The sequence below is a fragment of the Apostichopus japonicus genome, chromosome 12, assembly GCF_037975245.1.
Source record: "Apostichopus japonicus isolate 1M-3 chromosome 12, ASM3797524v1, whole genome shotgun sequence".
In the NCBI taxonomy this organism is placed as follows: Eukaryota; Metazoa; Echinodermata; class Holothuroidea; order Aspidochirotida; family Stichopodidae; genus Apostichopus; species Apostichopus japonicus.
The window spans coordinates 20,310,889-20,329,544 of NC_092572.1; the positions used below are offsets into that span (position 1 = coordinate 20,310,889).

At 35.2% G+C, this 18,656-nt stretch overlaps 1 protein-coding gene across 5 annotated transcripts in view; it reads left to right on the forward strand.

The window, feature by feature from the left end:
* Nucleotides 1–18,534, forward strand: part of LOC139978025 (uncharacterized) — a 33,160-nt gene extending 14,626 nt beyond the window's left edge. For 4 of the 5 annotated variants that reach the window (XM_071987938.1, XM_071987937.1, XM_071987939.1 and 1 more), the window contains 4 exons: nucleotides 1,012–1,332; nucleotides 3,108–3,371; nucleotides 6,870–6,961; nucleotides 15,072–18,534. In XM_071987938.1, coding sequence (XP_071844039.1) covers nucleotides 1,012–1,332; nucleotides 3,108–3,371; nucleotides 6,870–6,961; nucleotides 15,072–15,086 — 692 coding nt within the window. In that variant the 3' untranslated portion in view covers nucleotides 15,087–18,534. The remainder of the gene's footprint in view (nucleotides 1–1,011; nucleotides 1,333–3,107; nucleotides 3,372–6,869; nucleotides 6,962–15,071) is intronic. The other variant, XM_071987942.1, reaches the window with a different exon arrangement.
* The last annotated feature ends 122 nt before the right edge of the window (nucleotides 18,535–18,656 follow it).

Genomic DNA, 18,656 nt, shown 5'->3' on the forward strand with positions numbered 1-18,656 from the left:
GATTGTTTTAGTTTTAAGTGACCTTGTCAAGGAATTTACGCGATCTTGTACGATGAAAACTTACCAGAGAAACCGCAAACATTTGTGCGAATTCCGTACAAAATTTTGCGCTCGAATATTATACGATTTGTAAAATGACGTATAATCGTGGAAAATCACACAACATCGTAAAATGATTCTCCAATATTCTACAGCATTTATAACCTTGCAAAAATATTACCAGCCTCGCCACATTACTGCTTCAGAGAACTTATAACAAATGTAATGATTGAAATCCAACTTTGTTAACCCATTTCATCATCTGACATTGAAAAATTCGCTGTAAACACTAAATTATAGCAACTAATTGATGTTCTTCTGCCTATTTAACATGACATTTTTATCTAATTGATTGTTAGGATGATTGCCATTAGGATGTCTAAGTAAATATTCTAGGCGACCATGCGCAGGGTATCCCCACCCCCTCCCCGGTATGATCATGCCCTCCAGTGCCACAAGCCAGTTACCGCCTCTCACACAATAATTCACAGGGGAAAACAAGTGGATGGATATCATCTCTTTAATTAGGTTCAAAGAACACAAAACGACGGCCAATGAATTTTTATGCTGAACATGAACAAACCGGTTGATGCAATGCAAACGTATTTAATTTTGTAGACCCTGGGCTAAACTACAAACAATATAAATTTAAGTACCTTTATCAGTATCACAATGTGCGATGACCTAGTAAATTCATCAACATTCTCCTGATGGAATTCACACTGTATGTAGTGATTAGATGTGTTGCTTCTGGTATTACTGGTATTTTGGTATATACTGGTATAATCGGCAGACCAATCTATCATCCCTTAAATACTTTCATTATATTGTGTCGTATTCATTACAATGCTCATTTTCATTAACTTTTGATTCAATCAATTGTATGATGAAATATCCAAAGTTTATGGTGACCACAGATATGACAAAAAAGTACATGATTCGATTACTTTTTAATTGTTCTCTCTCACACAGCAATGCCCATTTCAGTTTCGATATCCTGTGAAATATATTTCTCACCTGACTGCAACTCAACATCTTCACCTACATCATATCGTTTTAATTGTACCTGCATCGCTATTGGTGCATATCCTCACAACCTGCAGCTTGAGTGGTCTTTTGGTGCTACTGGTGTCGAATCGAGTTTTCCGAGGAGCAATGCAGAGAGAGCTGGAACATTTGATTACGCCACAAGTGCCATAATAGTCCCCACAGAAGATCAAGGCTCTGTGACCTGTACATTGAATGGGTATAGCGAAAATTGGGAAGGAGTAAGGCATGCTGATTACGATTTTAGTGAGTTCTTGTAGTTTTTTTTACTCCATAATGGGTAGTTACAGTGTATTGCTTCCATTCAACAAAGTTGAAGCAAGTGCTTCCATCACCATCTTTGTGCATGTACATATACGTTTGGTCCAACAGTATGGAGAAAACCAAATATCGCTAGTAAAGATACTACCCTGTATATCGATTTTTGTTTCAAGGAAAAAATTGTGGACGCGGTATATTCTACTCCCGACACTTGCGGGAATTGGTCTGAAATCAGGACAAGAATCTGGGAATTCCAATATCTCTTTCTTTTTCACTTTTTGGTTACGATACCGGAGGCTGAGTAACATTTTGCAATCGTGGTTGTGGGCGCGCGCGTGTGTGTGACGGCCACCTTGTTAGCACGATATCTCAAGAAGCACAAGTTTAGTCAATGTTATGCTTATTAGGTAGATATGTAGATATGTAGATTGGCAATTTGTTTTGAGATTTATACCAAATGAATTGTAAGTTTTCAAAATATTTCACAGTGCATTTAAAAAATAACGTATAGAGACAAGTTGGACGCGATATGGATGTAAACGAGTGTCAGAACCGACAGGATAGTACTGTATGTTTGCACCGTGCCTCAATGGATGTTCCTGATGCTACGATGACACTGTATTATACGTATAGCAGTAAACAGTAGCCTACATATTTCTTTACATTCTTTACATCAATTTTCTGGTCCTTTTTTGGTTGATAAATAATGCTTAAGAAATAAAGTAATCTGATGAAATCTGGGTTAAACAAATGTGTACTTCTCCATCATACAGCCTTACAGCTTTGTATGCAGCATTTTACACAGATCTGACAGCTTCTAACACACTTTTCTCTTTACTATGGCATGTTGATGGAAAGTACTGGCTACGGTAAACATGTAGTCATGATCGTGCGTTGTACTGTTAACAATATGTAGTTAATTATGCTTTGAAGATAACAGTAACAGCTTTGTTAGTCTTTTCACCAATTGTAAAACTACACTTGAGGCTGGTGTTTAAGTTTTACAGCGGCCTCTTAGTACCAGCATATTGCTAATGAATCCAGACATGGGAAATATATGGAGTCATATTAGCAACTGTGCAAAATTGTGGGGGAGACTGCGGATTGAAAAGTCGGTAATGACTGTAACGCCGATTACAAAGTCGGTAATTACTATTAAGGTTAGATGCGTCTAACACGGCATCACTAAATAGGAATATTTCATACTGTAGTTTTGATCATGCAATGGAAAAGGAAAGCTGCCACGAAAGAAAAAAAACGGGCAGATTTTGGCTTTAAAGTTTACTTTACTTTTAAAATGGCAACAGTAAAATGTTTGACATAAGATGGACTCTTTCTTCCAAGAAAAGAATTCCAATTAGCTATTAACCTACATATAGTCTGTGCAGCCTCAAAGTAAAAACATCCATAGAACTTTAAATATTGATAAATTCCCCACAGGTTTCTTTAATGGCAAAAACCATGCAGTCAATAATCAGAAGAGAAATTAAAAAATAACAAGATTCTCATGTTTATAAAAAATATTTTTGAAGAAAAGTCAAAATGTCGGCAAACTTAATAGAAATATTAGCCATTGTAATAATATGAAATGAATGTTTGATAAATATGAAGTACTTAACACCTGTTTATACACTATTTACCCATATTAACATGAGTTCTCCAAATAAAAATAATAAATAAAAACTATCATATCGGTTTTGTTTTTCACTCTTCATCTTTCAACAAAAAGATAACCTCCCTTTGCTTTGGTTTTATGACAGATCCACCGATGTGTGAACTGAAGAGTATCTGCAACGAAACAAACACTGGTGTCAAACTAATATGTGCTTGCACTGATGCAAATCCAGCTGAGGGATTGGCATACAGCTTTTTTAATGATGGTGAACTCTTGTCAAGGAGAGACATCAACTACTTTGAGACAGCAATCGAGATGGGTCAGGAATATACATTCGGGTGCAGAGGATGCAATGATGTTAACTATGGTAGTGCATCATATGTCACAGAAGCTGTGAAATGTCCAGAAAGTGAGTATGCATGTACCTTATTTTAATCATCAACAAGGTAAACATTGTTAGTGTTTAAGCTCCGAAATTGTTATTTCATTAGATATTAAAATCGGTGACGATTGAAACAAGGTAGGGCAACCAGCCTAATCCAATATGTGACCCTATTCTTGTGGCTATGCATTAAACAAGAAGGCAAATTACATACCATATGTTTGGAATGAATTACCAGGATTTGCATGTAGGTTATCCTTTAATTTGGGAAATCTATCAGAGTCAACGCAAAATTGATTATTTGGTTCTTCCAAAAGACTGTCTCATATATTAAGGACTTAGACTCAGACAACGAGGACTCAGACGCAGAAATGACAATGTGGGAAAATATTATCACTTAAAAACAGTCTTGCTACAAGTCAAAATAACAAATGGTGTCAGGAAGACATGTATAAGTCACACATTATGTCGTCCCTCTTAGGAATAGGAACTTACCAGATTAAGTTCGAATATATTAGTACAATTATACTATTACACACAAGGTACAGTGGCCTGCTGTAAACATGTGGACTCAAAACAATTTAATAAAGCTTTGAACAAAGCTTAATATTGTTACAAAATGTACACAATTTTATCGTTTTGTCCAGTGATAATTCTGTGGCAGACAATGTGGCACGGAAATGAAGAGAAAGTAAAATATATTTTGCACTGAACTTGAAAAAAACACGCATGTAAATACATATCTTGTAAACGTAAGTTTGGTTTTCTATATGAAGTAGAGCGAAATTGTTCAACGACAACAATATCCAGAAAAAGATTGGCAAAGAGCTCTGGGGCAGATGGCTAGCATGGTGGATATAGTTTTATTATGCAGACTCAGAATGAGACAATTAAACTTTCATTTACTGAGTGTAATTGACCAAAAAGAAGCCAGAAAAACAGGTAAGGTTCTCTCGAACAGACGAAATGTATTCCCATATCCAGTGGTGGTCTACAACAAAGCATTGGTTAGAACTTCCGAAGATGTCGATAACCACGTACGAACCGCTAACAGGACAGCATGGGTTGTGGTCCTCAGTAGAGAAAATTTACTACATCAATATGTTTGAAATGTTGGCTGTCAGAAGAGTATTGGAGACCTTCCTACCATAAGTGAAGAACTCCAAGATGACGGTCTTCACCGACAATACCACGGTGTCGATGTTATGCCAATTGAATTAGCAGGCAAGGAAAACGTAGTGGCAGGCGCCCTGTCAAGAGGGACCTTAATTCCCAAGGGACATGTGAGAGACTCTTCGAAATTCTAAGAAGACCACTAACAGATGTGTTTGCTACACCCGGAACGCCAAACTACAAGTGTTCTGGACCATCCGATTTCATCCCAGGGCTTACGAAATACGCGCCCTGTCGTTCCCATGGGATAAATTAGAGGCATACACCTTCTAGCTACTGTGCCTGATCAATAATATGATATCGGAAACCAGACATTCCTCGGGACGGATGATCATAATAGCACCATTTAATCCTCACAGGCCGTGGATGAGGACGCTACTACAGTTATTAATGGATGATCCTGTGACACTCCCCATCTACTACAGATGAAAGTAGCACTCATACACCCGGACATCAAAGGTTTGAGATAAGTTGCCTAGAAGCTGTAAGGACTTCCTTCTGTCAGGATGGCTTTTGTAGGCGTTTGCCTCCATGACGGAAAATTTAAGGAGGAGATCGACAATGGCAACATATGATTCCCAGTTGCAAAGGTTCGGGGAGTGGTGACAAAGCAGACAAATATTTCCTTCCGAGGGCACTGTAATGGAGGTATTTAGTTTCCTACAGACGCTCTTTGATGAGGGAAGAAGAAGCCACCATAAAGAATTATAGATCAACAATTTCGATGGTTCACAGAGGGTTTGGCAATAATAGATACATAGCCCTAACTATTCAGGGAAATAGCCAACAAAATACCGAGGGTCAGAAGGTTAGCACTGTCGTGGGGTTTGTCAGCAGTGCTGCGAGCATTAATGAAACAACCGTACGGACCGATGTGCTCAGCTTCTGTGGTGGCATTGACACAGAAAACCTTGTTCCTCATTACAACATCATCAGGTAGAAGGAGGAGTTGCCTAGATGCGCTGTCCGCTAAGGACAACCACATCATATTCGAACACCATGGATTGAAAATGGTTCCAGGTCCGGATTTATAGCTATAAACCTGGTATTGATATTCATTTGGGGAGATATATTTATCTCCTGAAATTAAGAAGATGTCATCTAGATACGAGGATAAACTTTGGTGAGGGTAATGTAATGATACTTGAAAAAAACAAGGAGTCTCCGAGTAACGAAAAAAACTTGTTCACATTGTCACGGGCACCATTATCGGGAGCATCAAACATACGTTGTCGATTTAGCTGACTGAGGATTTATTATAAATTCCAAATGTGTAAGTTTGTTAGCATTTCTGTTTAATGTTACCTCTCTCTTCATTTAGTCTTCCTCTTCTTTTCTATGATGACATTTCTAGGTAAAAAGCAAATCTGAAGCAAAAACATTAGTAGTTTTCCCTACGTAACTTGTATATTTTGTAAAAGTGTGCTACTCGTACAGTATATTGATATTTATTAAATTAGTTGCAATGACATTTGTTGTAGTTGTCATGCCACCACTTGTAAAAATTACCACTTAATTAGTACTGGTTACGTATTTTGTAAACTGTTCACCAGAAAATCACAAAATGTTTGTTACAGTAGTTCCTATGATTTCAATATTATTTCTAGAAATATAGAATGTGGTCAAAACTACATGATCAAGTATCCCAGGGAATAGACAAATGCTCAACAAACATAAAGACTACAAAATTGGTTACCATTTCTGTGTTTTTCAACATATTTGAAGGCAAGAATTTTGCAAAGAATATGTTACATTGAAGTTGAAAGTAAATTAATTAGGGTTTTGGGCTCATAAAAGCCGTCAACAAACTGATAAGAACAATGTTGTTTTTCCCTGTGATGAGAAAAATATAATCGGTGTTTGGATTTGAACTATATAATAGCTGTAACATCACATTTAATACTTTGTTTTGTGGTGTTTGGTTGAAATCGTTTCCTTTCAATGAACTATTGAATTCATTCTATATTATGTTAACCACTGTAACCAATGTAAACAAACTCCTGCCGGACCTTAAGTGTTTTATTAAAATGAATTTTCTAGAAATTTACCGTCCCTTTATATCATTTTACTAGTATTGATTTAAAATGTACCAGAATTTTTCCAGCTAACTTATAATGTGATTAATATAAATGTGAAAACATTTCTGGCAGACATCATGTAGGAAACAAACTGTATATTAGCTACATGCTACCTATTACCTTTATGTGGTGACAAAATGAAGGAGGTTGTCTTCAACCACAAAAGAGTTGCAACCGAAATATTATGGAATTTCCAAGTAACTCTAGAACTATAAAGTGAAATAGAAATAGTTGTCTTTAGCAGTATACATCTTTCTTTTTTTGTTTATTGCAGATAGTGGTTTTGTTGTATGGCTCATTGTCGTCATTATCGTGGCTGTGGTGTGTGCTGTAGTGCCGGTATTATTGTATGTGTTTGCAACAAAGGTAAGTTTGTCTTTCTCATTTACATTTCAAAAGTTTTCATGTACACATGAATCTGTGACATGCTGAAGCGCAAGTTTGACTTTGTGTAATATTTAATTGAATTTTGCTCATCCCTCTTAGTTGTACATTTTATCCTTGTATTTGTTCCTTTATTATAAACATGCAATATTAACAATAAATTGCATATCATAAGCAACGTATTGAACACTTTTTATTCCAGTTACAACATGCATTGAGAAAAAAATTCTTGGATAATATAAACGGTATTTAAACAAAATACCCTAACATAAGTAAGTGGCTCGTTATCTTTTAGGCAGCATATGAATCCTTATGAAGTGTGAATCATCCTCTTTGGTAACTAAGAGAGACTGTAAAAAAATTACACCTAATTGGAGCACGACATTACATTTATGATACAGAAGCTCATTAATAGAATAAATACATTAAGCGCATTTGATGCAACAGTATAAATGAAGACTAAAATTGAATCTGACCAATCACTGGATCCATCAAAGCAGTGCTAAAATCTCTCTGTTGGTTACAGATGTTAAGAGTTAGTTTGAGGTCAGAAAAAGGTCAATTTCTGGAATCTGATAAAAGCAAGGTGAACTCGCTAAAGGTTTACTGTAGATAATGTATAGTGCATGAAGCTGCCTCATTCCTTAGAAACAGGATCTAAACGTCTACACTAACGAAATCTTGTTTGCAGGGTAAATACTTGCAAACTGCAGCAAAGAATCACAAGGCCTTTAGCTTAAAGTATTAATCTACAATTTCTCACTTGGAAGAAAAGAGGTTTTTATATGATTGGTAGCATGCATATTTCAATCCCCTAGACATTGCATTGTAAATATTTTAAGTCATTTGACATTGCTGTTGGGAATTTGACTACCATTTGTGTTCCAAATATATTTAAATATTACATTCAAAGACCCTTTTTTTATAAGTGAGATTCATTTTACCATATTTGTTTGCGATTCATATGCTCTGCTATTTTCGGGATTGTGATTTGCTAGTATGCATTGTGCATTGACATTCTAAGCTTCACAATGGCAATCACTTTAGTGACTAATGGTAACAAATAATCCACTTAATTTTTTTGGATAAATTTTCGAACAGGTAAAGTGTTTGTATTGTTCAAAGGTCATCAATATTTTCTCCAAATTTTAGCATGGTAAAATTCTGTACAACCTAATTTGGGAGCAATGCCGTTGAAGTTTTATGCATTGTGCACTTTCCAACCTGTGTTTTCACGTTTAAATCATACTAAGAGCGCTACAATTTAAATGAATATTTCAATTGGAAAACCATCTGTTATGATGTGGGTGAGTGTTGCCTTTCATTTAAGGCTTATCTTTGGGGCACAGTCTCAAGGAAGCTGTGTATTTTGTACACGTCTGCTTCTGAATCTCCTTGCAATGTCTCCCTTAGACCGTAATTTAAAGTTCTATCATCGGATGAACAAGACCACTTTGATGCAAAGATATAACCGATACATTGTACAACTGATTTGACACATGTCATCTTTAGTCTATGGAGTTAAAAATGTGTGGATGATTGCCTTTACTTTTCTGCCTATGTATACTGAGTTTACAGTACGTGTGTCACATTTGAGATATTTATACCCCTGATGTTTTGTAATTTATGTGGTGTACGCTAGTGCTAGGCTGATAATCGATACCTTATATTTGAATATATAACGCAACATACCATGAAGATGATCGTAAATGTACCGCATCAGTAAAATTCGTGAATTTTGCCGATTCTCAGCTATGATTGAAATTTCCATGTTCATGCATATCTTACAATGTTTACACTAAAAAGACATATAACAAACGATAAGGAAATGGTGGAAGGACTAATTCGAAGCCGTAGCTTTTACAAGAGGTCCAACGTAACATAATTCATTACAAAGTAAATGTAAATACAAGGGAAAATAGAAGGAAAGGAAGAGGATCTGCTCCACCCCACCTATCCTATTGACCCACCCGATAATGTGAGCAGTACTGTAGATTGCTTCGACAGTCTTCTTTTTGCTCTGCATCGAACAAGGCATTCATTCCTGTCCGCATCTTGTGCATCCTGAGTTTTTTTTTTTTTTGGGGGGGGGGGGGGGTTGGGAGCTACTAGTCTTGGAGTGATGGTCAAGTCTATTACCGGAATACCTGCATCTTTTAAAGCATTTGTTGGTAGCAGTATTTAGTGATATTTGCACAATTATAACAGGCTATTGGGGTGAAACATCTTCCATAAACATATAAACCTTTCAAGGTAACATATTTCGTTTAAAACAATGAAAACAGGAAACTTCTTTAAGTACCGTTATTGTAGCAGTTCAATAGAATTATTGACTATATTTCTCATACATGGCAACTGTGGTTCACTGGAGGCAGAATTTACTGAATTTGCAAGATCCTCCATAGATACTGTATACTGTAAGAAGAGTGAATTAACCACTTGAAATAAAAATATTGAAAATTAAAATTTGACCTACTGGATTGATAATTGTATATTTTAAAGCTTGAACTCACATTTTGAGGAAATTGAGTCACACATATTTTGTTTAGCCCTGCTTTTCATTACTGAGTGCCTCCAGGCAATGTGGGGGAGGGAGGGGGAGGAGGATAGAGATCGGAGGATGAGGAGGTGAGGTGATGATGGGAAGGGAGGAGGGAATCAATTAGACACCGCTTTTGCCATCATTTAGCTTGATATATCATGTATCCTTAGCAGTACCTATCCTATCCAATACAAATAGATCCTCGGCGGTTGGATGGTATCTTGCCTCCCTTTACAACTCTGCTCACTGCAAAGTCAAGCTAAAGGAACTCTGAAGATGGATCACTTTAGTTGACCTCGAGGAAAACCTTGACAATATCCTGCCACATATGTCTTTGAGACTTTATGCTTAAAAAATTAAAGAATGAATACCATGGAACATTGTTCTGTAGTATTCACTACACACCAAAATCATTAGAGCAAAACATTTCATAATTTCCCCCTAAAATTGACACATTTTGTCGCTTCAAAAAATGATATATTATTTCATTTCATACACAAAGGGCAATGAAGGTAAATCCAAGTTTTCAGCACGTTTCGCTCACACACAATTTTGTAACAGACCATTGGAGTTTAGTGCACAGTGGGAAGTTAATTAAGGTTTAGTTGGTGCAGCAGTTTCTGTTGAAAACCACAAGATAAGGAAGTCATAAGGAAGTACTTGTTCTGTCCATTTATTACTGCATAACACTTCACAACACTCTTCTCAAAGTACATGGTGACAGCTCATAAGAAAATCGAATGTCAAAGGTTTCCAAAATGAAAACCGGGAGACAAGTTTGAGATTAAAGTTCATATTCCATTTATTATAAACCCTGCTTATATTCCCTTGAACGTTGCATACTTAAACGTGTCGTAAAACCAAGTGCAATCATCATCAAGTGTAATCATCATGTGCCTACATGGTATAGTACTTATTATATGGAGCTCCCATATTCTTCTGAGTGATAAATTCTTTATATCTAGTTAAAAACTTGCAAAGTCATCTCAGAAGAGTGTAGGATGACAATGGTTTTAATAGAATTGGCATAATGTATGTATTCATTGAAATAGAATGTGAGAGAAACGCTGTAAATTTCTTTCATAAATCGTATATTTCGTAAAGGCTAGCGACCTATAATATAGATAGGGTACACTCATTGGTCCTAGAATCTTTCCTAAACTCTCATCAAACATCATCTGTAGTTGTCACCCTTTTTTGCCTTTGTTCTGTTCGTTAACCGATATTTTCCTATAGCAGTGTCAAAAGTTTACTCAAATGTCCTCATGCATTCCGCAATTAATTTTTCAGCTTGAGTTGACTTTGCCATTCTATATTCATTCACTTTTGCAATCTCTGGTAATCACTATCATTAAGACAATTACAGATATATGAAGGAGGAAGAGATGATATGTTGGTTCTTCCTGTGTAACAGCAGAAAATATAAAGTTCAAAAGAGGATGAAAGTATTGAATAGACAAACAGGATTTACACAAGCAATGACTTCAGGACATGGAAATTATAATATTTAAAACTAAAAATATAATTTTACAATGGAACTGCAAATAGAGGCAGCAAGGGGTACATATTATTGATACCAAGTTTTCATGTACCATTCTATGAACCGTTCAAATGATATACCAATTGATTCCAAACTTTGTCTAAAATGTTGAATTGGAAGCCTTCCGATGTGAAAGTTGTCATCCATGAGCTTCGGGGGCTTCTCTCATATTCGTAATAAATAATGTATAAGTTATATCTGATTTCATGTGTAACCTCTACAGAAGCTGTTTGCTACAGACTCATCAGAACACAAATATTCACTGCCCTATATTGTCATATCTACTACAGTACAAAACTATGTAGTACTCTCCATGTGAGAAAGTAACATGGAGAGTCCCCTTTTCACTTAGCGTCTGGTGTTTCACAATCAGCCTGCTTTAATATTAAGACTGTCGTACAATTATTATGAAGAACTGCACATTATATAGTATGATGTTTTCCATGCCAATTGGTTTATGTCTCTGTGTGTAAGATGCACAGTATTGAGTGGGTGGACTTAAAGTGTTTTAGTAAAAACGTTATATGCCTATTGCAGAAAACAAAAATATATAAGAGGCAGACAGGATTCTCGCCAACCCGTTTTAACCAATTTGATTCTATACGCATCCTGTTTGACAGTCCACGCACAGATGTTAGATCCATTGTACCCTGTACATAGCATCGCGTAAGGGCTGCATACATTACACCACAACACAAATGATAGCTGCTTTTACACGTTTGTCGGACGATGTTTGTGTTATCTGAGTACCTAAAGATATCAGAATGTTTGCAGCTAGCTATCAGCCAATCAAAGGATCAGATCATTTGTAGATTATTCATGAAACGCAGAATTCTCTTATCAATGAACGACATTGCTCAAGTCAAAGCGTGTTAGCCTGGGTAGCATTGGGGTTTGCTGTTACTGAGAGGATTTTACAGTTCATGCAGTGTTGAACAGGGAACCAAATATTTTTTCCAAGATTGGCCAGATACGTGTTGCAAGATTTATCAGGTGATTTACAAGACATTTACCCTATCATGCACTGATGAACACACTAAAACATATGATTATGGCAATCATGATATGCTTGTAATTGTAAATGATTAACAATCATTTACATGTTTGTACTTTTATTAAAACTCCAAAATGTTTATCTTTATTTCTACTACTCTTTGTGTCACTATCTTGTTATAGTTTAACTTAGCCCAATTCTCCCTATTTTTCCTTAATCTTACAATATTTTGGAATTGAATATTGCTTATCTAGATTCATATATTTCTTACAAGTACTTAATTGTTTCTCTTAAGATTCTTCATGGTAAAAAATATCAACTATGCAGTTTGAACTTGCTTCTAGTTCAGCAAGGCATTACTCAGAAACATTTAACCAAATACAAGTAGAATTATGATGTGATGAGAAAAAAATCATGCATGATTTCTCAGTATTTTCCAAGCAGAAGAACATGGTTCTAAGTCCCTCTGCACATGTATGAAAACATTCCATGTGTATTGCACTTGCCTAAGATGGAACCTTTTACCCAGTTAGCTCCCATTGAGATTTACAAATATATCAGTTGTGCAATTTAAAATTGCTTCTAGTTCACCAAGAAACTCTTATAAAACCTGTTTTTAAATACAAGTAAAAGTGATATGTGATGATACTGAGGAAGCCCCTTAACATGTTTTTTTTTCATAGACTGCCTAAGCTATTGATATACATTACCTGATTAAAATGTGCATCTCAAATCAGGCAAACGATTAGTGAAATAAATTCTCTTTTTGCCCAGTGATGGACAATGGTAGAGAAAATACACCATGCATAAAGAAACAACACGATTGAATAAGAGCCATTAATGTTTTATGTGGTACTAGAAAATGACTTTTGACAAAGCAGATGTATGTAAATCCTCCTAACTCTAACTATTACCTATTGAGATACTTATTTGTAAACCTTGGCTTTCATTGAAGTATTCAATATTAAGTAATGGTAGCAATGGCGTAAGTGGTCAGCAGAGGGCAAATTGTAAAAATCTAACAAAACAGTTCAGTGAGATACTGGCTTAGCACAGCTTATGCCATATCTTTTGACCTATACTAAAGTTTGTCAGGTTAAACAAATTTAACTTGGCTAAAAGTATTTCTTATGAACTATCGCAGTTGATATTGATGTGTAAACAATTTGAATTACTTTCTAAGATGGGCTCAAATCTCACTATCAGTCCTATGCCATAAAATGACAAATGTTCACAGTAGGCCTAAGCAATGACACCCTTACTGTGCTTACCCTATTGATGATATTTGTTGGATTACCCAACATTACATGGAAGAGATTGGCAGGTCATATGTGCTACATTACCTAGTATCACGTTAACGTTGTGAGACTTCTTCTGTTATCCAATGACTGCAAAGATATAGTTGATTTGTTTGTTTTCTCATTGTGTTATTTTTGTTTTAATTGTATATTACTCATTATAATACAAAGTTTAAATAAAATTTCACCATAGCCATTGCCTTTTGGGCCTACTCCTCTTTTAATTGTGCTCTTTTCCTTTATTAATTTAGTATGATACAGATGTTTTAAGATTTTTCCTGAGGTTAGTCAAATATAAAAGAAATATCATGTAATCCATTAAAAGCGTTGTCCCACAGGTTTAAAGTTGACACCATGAAATTAATGTTCATGTAACAACCAGTATATAGAAAGAGGGGAATGCTTTTGTTGTCTTGTGGTGACACTTTTCCCTCTGATATAATATGGGTAGGTGTGTATACATCAGGTTAAGCAATAGGATATTGCCCAGAATTGATAATATGCATGGTTCACTGAAGATTATGGATACATGAGGCACCACGGTGTCAATTGAATGATAGCAAAGATTAAATTCTCTGCATGGTGATGGTACGAGATCTGATTTTCTAATCAATCAATCTTTTTTGTTTTCTACATAGTTAATAATGCTGATATGACTATATTTGTACGCGTTGATTTTACGTCAATCTATCATAAGGACATCTGTTGGGAAATACTTGTATTTCCATCAACTTTAAACGTTTATTAACTGTACAGGTGGACTCTGTGTTCCACCAGATTTATTGTTATAGCAATGCATGATGATATTCTGTGTACTATGAGTAACTTGCTGTTTCTTCACATGAGATGTGAAGCAGTAAATAGTACAGTTTAAAAGTCCAATGCATTCAGAACAACGATTCAGTTTACATTGTGGTAGTCGCAAGGTTTCCAATCTTACTTTTCTCTTAGCTAACATTCTATTAATTCAAACAGACACAAGTATGTGCAATATTACTTAATTAATCAATGATAGATTAAGAAAAGTGTTTTTTTTTTATTATTTATTTATGCCGAATGATTAAAAACCTGTTACTGAAAATTTTAGCATAAAAAAAATCCAATGTCATGTTTTCTGGCCGTTCTTACCCTTCAAAATATTACCAGATGCAGATGATTACAATACATTATATTATCGACTCAGTGAGGTACAATACTTTAAAGGAGGTTGGGAAATAAGTTGTGTTTTGACCATGATGCCACGATAAAATTTGTGGGGCTAGTGTACCCCCTCCTTCAAAACCACACATAAAATCTTGTAAACTATGCTATACACTTTTATAATCTTTACAATGTATCCACTGTAACGTAACTGTGAATTTGGATTAAAATGTTAACACAAAGCATGTACCGTAGTTGCCTCATGGGTAGTTGAGGGCTCTTAATTTATAGCTGGTCGACCCCCGCCCCGCTCCTCCTCTCGCCCCACCCCGAGAAGGGAAAGCCAGTCTTGTTAGTAAGCAGTGGTTTATTCCGTGTGTGTAATCAACTTAATGCTTGCTCTGGTTTTTTCCTGATTTGCAAGGATCTTCACTCTTTTGAAATAGATGGAAAGAGCATAACAGTTGATGGGAGCTTAAGAAGTGTTACTTTAAGATAAACATTTTTTTTTTCTTTCAAACAAGTAAATAAATTTTAACAAAACATCTTACCGCACCGTTTCATATTCTGAATTTAAGGTGCGGAGCAACTGACCTGCAGCTGACTGATGACGTACTCGAGATTAAATGGATATTGGGACGCCTTTCATGCCTTGCAGTAACCCCTTAACTCGGTGTCAACGCACTTGGGTCACATCCAAAGAATGATACCTACCGGTATTAAGTAATTGATTTACATCAACCTGTTTACTGTCAAATTAACGATCCCGGCATTGAACTCTCTTTCATCTTACGTCATCTTTTCGTGAACGGTCGTGTATATAGGGCTGCTAGATAGTCTGAGCAATCCTATCCAACTGCAGCTTTAATTGTTAATGTGAATTCCATGTAGTTGTGTATAGATTTCATATGTTGGGTATCTAATTATGCTTTCTTATGTGATGAGTTGCTGCCTTCTATAGTTACAGTATACTTATTAAATGTAGACGTTCATATTTCCGTGAATAATGTTAGTGTTAAATATATATTTTTGGCACGTATTGATAGTTTAAAATAACTTCTACCTTTATCTCTAACATAGAACCAAACATTTCACTTAGTCAAGATTTAACACTGTTTTGTTTTGCATTTTGTATATTTCTATTTCAGATCTCTTCAATTATCACATGTGGTGTAAATGTATACCAATAACAAGGAACGATTGATCGCAAGTACAACTAAAATCATGGATTGATTTATTACGAGTTTTGACAATCTTTACTTAGAGAAACTTTGTCGACTGTTATATTTTAACTCCGCGTCATATTTTGTGAAAATAATTGTATTCTGTTCATCACATGTATTGAATTATATATTTTCTTTAACAACTGGAAATATTCGTACATGCGCATTTTTCAATGAATGTTCTCTTGTGTAGTATGGTATCAATAGTTAGCAACGAAACTTACGAATTGTTAGATGTACAAAATGTTAGCCAAAGAAAGAGATGAACCTTTCGTTTTCGTTAATAGATTCTTCCGTTTTTAATGTTAATTGATACATGTTTGTTAATATCTTATGATACAATGTATGACTAAGTGAGCATGTTGAATCATTAAACCACTGAAATAGAATTGCCTCATGGCGACTGCCTATAATTTGATAAAAAACTTGATATATAACCCTTAAGACAATTGTTCACGTTCAGGATTTTATTTTGCCATCATGACACGTTCTTTTTTAAATTTATTTAATAGTAATTACGATTTCATTTATTATAATTTTCATTTGTTAAAATTTAATTGTTAATTTAACAAGCTTGTCTCACTTGTTTGAAATTACTAGTATTCCTATCTTTGAGGAAAACTCTAACACACTGTTGTTTTTGTTGTCAAAGTATTTCCCCTAGTCTAGCCATAACGACCAGCTTAGGAGATCTACGAGTGACAACGCCATGTCTCAAATCGTTCCGTTCTCAATTGAAGTATAGAGGTATGGATCCGGGAGAGTGTGGGTGTCTATTCTTGCATGGGCTGTAGGTATAGTACGAACCCAATAAAACGGTGCCTTTCGAAGGCTGTTTTAAAAGGAAGGCATTTCCGTACGGGTGTCAAAGTAACTGATCAGGTTAAGTCATACACCATGCCTATCGATATGTACATCACATTTCCAGTGCCACGTTTCTGGAATATGGCGAGGACTTTCTCTAAAGATCTCCTTACTCTTCGAGTGAATAAATTTGTCTACGTAAAATCCCTTTTAATGTCAATAATTAAACTGACCTTTTATTCCAACCCATTTCCGGCTATCTTGTTAAATACATGTCCAAGGTTACTTTGCTTATGCCCAGTTATCATAATATTGAAAAGGGTATAATTGATCAAAGTATCGATCTATGATATAACGATATCATTCTTTTTAAATTTTTAATTAATGATTTCTGGGGGAAATTTGTATATATTGTTGTTACTTTCTTAGTAGTATCAGTAGTTTTAGTATTAGTAGGTATGTATTGCGAAAGTGTATAGACACATTGTAAACTGTCAACAACATTAAAACCTTTAGGCATACATTTAATGTAATTTAATTTGTAAACCATTATAAAAACACTGTTATCAGTTCAGGTTGTATAGTTAACGGCCAGAACAGTTAATAATGAACAGTTCATACAGTGGCAAGTTACAACACTTTAGTGGCTTAAAATCACTTCTTTGCAATATTTCACAATTTTTCAAAGTACAAATAATGTTGCTTTTCTTCTTGTGTCATACATGAATATCTTGAAAACCGGACTATAGCCAAAGACACATTAATAACATTGCTTTGACCGAGTAGATAAAAACGGTGGCACTTGAAGCAATGAGGCTTAGCAATTGGGAGGTTCAGGGTTCGATTTCCGGCCGGGTCATAGTAAGGTGGGTTTTCATCAAAGAGCAATCTATGGTTTACCAATCTGAAATGACATTCATACTTGAAAAGATTCCAAATTTGAGTTAAAATATTGAATTGGAAGCCACCTGCCGTAAAAGTTGTAATCCATAAGCCTTTGCGGTTTCTTCCAAATTTGTGGTCGCTTAAGCGTCTAAAAAGCAGTTGTTGATTATTGTTATTATTATTTTTTATCCTTCAAACAGCTAAGAAAAACCTTACTTTGTTTGGGAAATATCCTAGTTTCAAGGTCGTGTCTAGGAGCTGTCATATAAGGATTCTATGATGAAACCGTTTACTCGCTTGTTTTTCAATGTAGAATATTTATATTGTTGACACTGAACTGGTGTCATGACTAGCTCACGTTTAGAGAGTCAATATGTTAGCTTCAGCATTTGCTAACTTTAAAAGCAAAATGATACCCGTCTACTGTGTGGGACGTTATTACGCTTACTAGTTACGTTGGTATGACGAAATATACTCGTTTAGATTAATATAATCTGGTCTCTTTGAAATTCCTGAACGTTATTTACTTCCTAAATATATCTTTAAAGGTCATGGGCATATACTACAAATTCCATCATTCTATAAGGTACTAAATTGAAACACACAAAAAACGTACTTTTCTGAAGGTGGCAGCAAATTGCTTGCTAAAGTTTGAGTATGAGGGATCAATATTTGCTTTTAATAATATTTGTAAACAAACTGATGATTGCTGAAGCTACGACAAATTATCTCAATTTAGTTTGAAAAATGATTATGTGTCAGTGTTCTACTCAATGTTAACACAATGCATTATAAACTTTAATATATCTTAAGTGCTGCATTCAACACAATATATCTCAAATGTTCTCTTTTCTCCAAATTGTAAAATTGTGAGGTGTCCATTGTTTATCAATGCACTATATTTTGCATAAGATCTTTATATAAATAAAAGTCAGCAATTAAGGTCACTATCTAGTAAGGTGGCACTTAACAGCATCATAATTCATGCCAAAGTAGACTTAGTATGTACGACGTTCCCTGATTGAAACGTACTGCAGTTTTATTAATGAAATGACAACCAAGAAATGAAAAATGTAAGTTGTATTGCAAATGTATCATGCATGAAAATATAACGTACTTGAAAAACTGATTTGGTGATAAACTTTGCTTCAGTGCAGGGTATGTTCTGTTCCTTTGTTTGTTTGGGGGTCTGTGTCTCCTTTCTAAATGAAAGCAAGGGAAATAGCTAGAAGTCACTACTTGTAAAGTGTA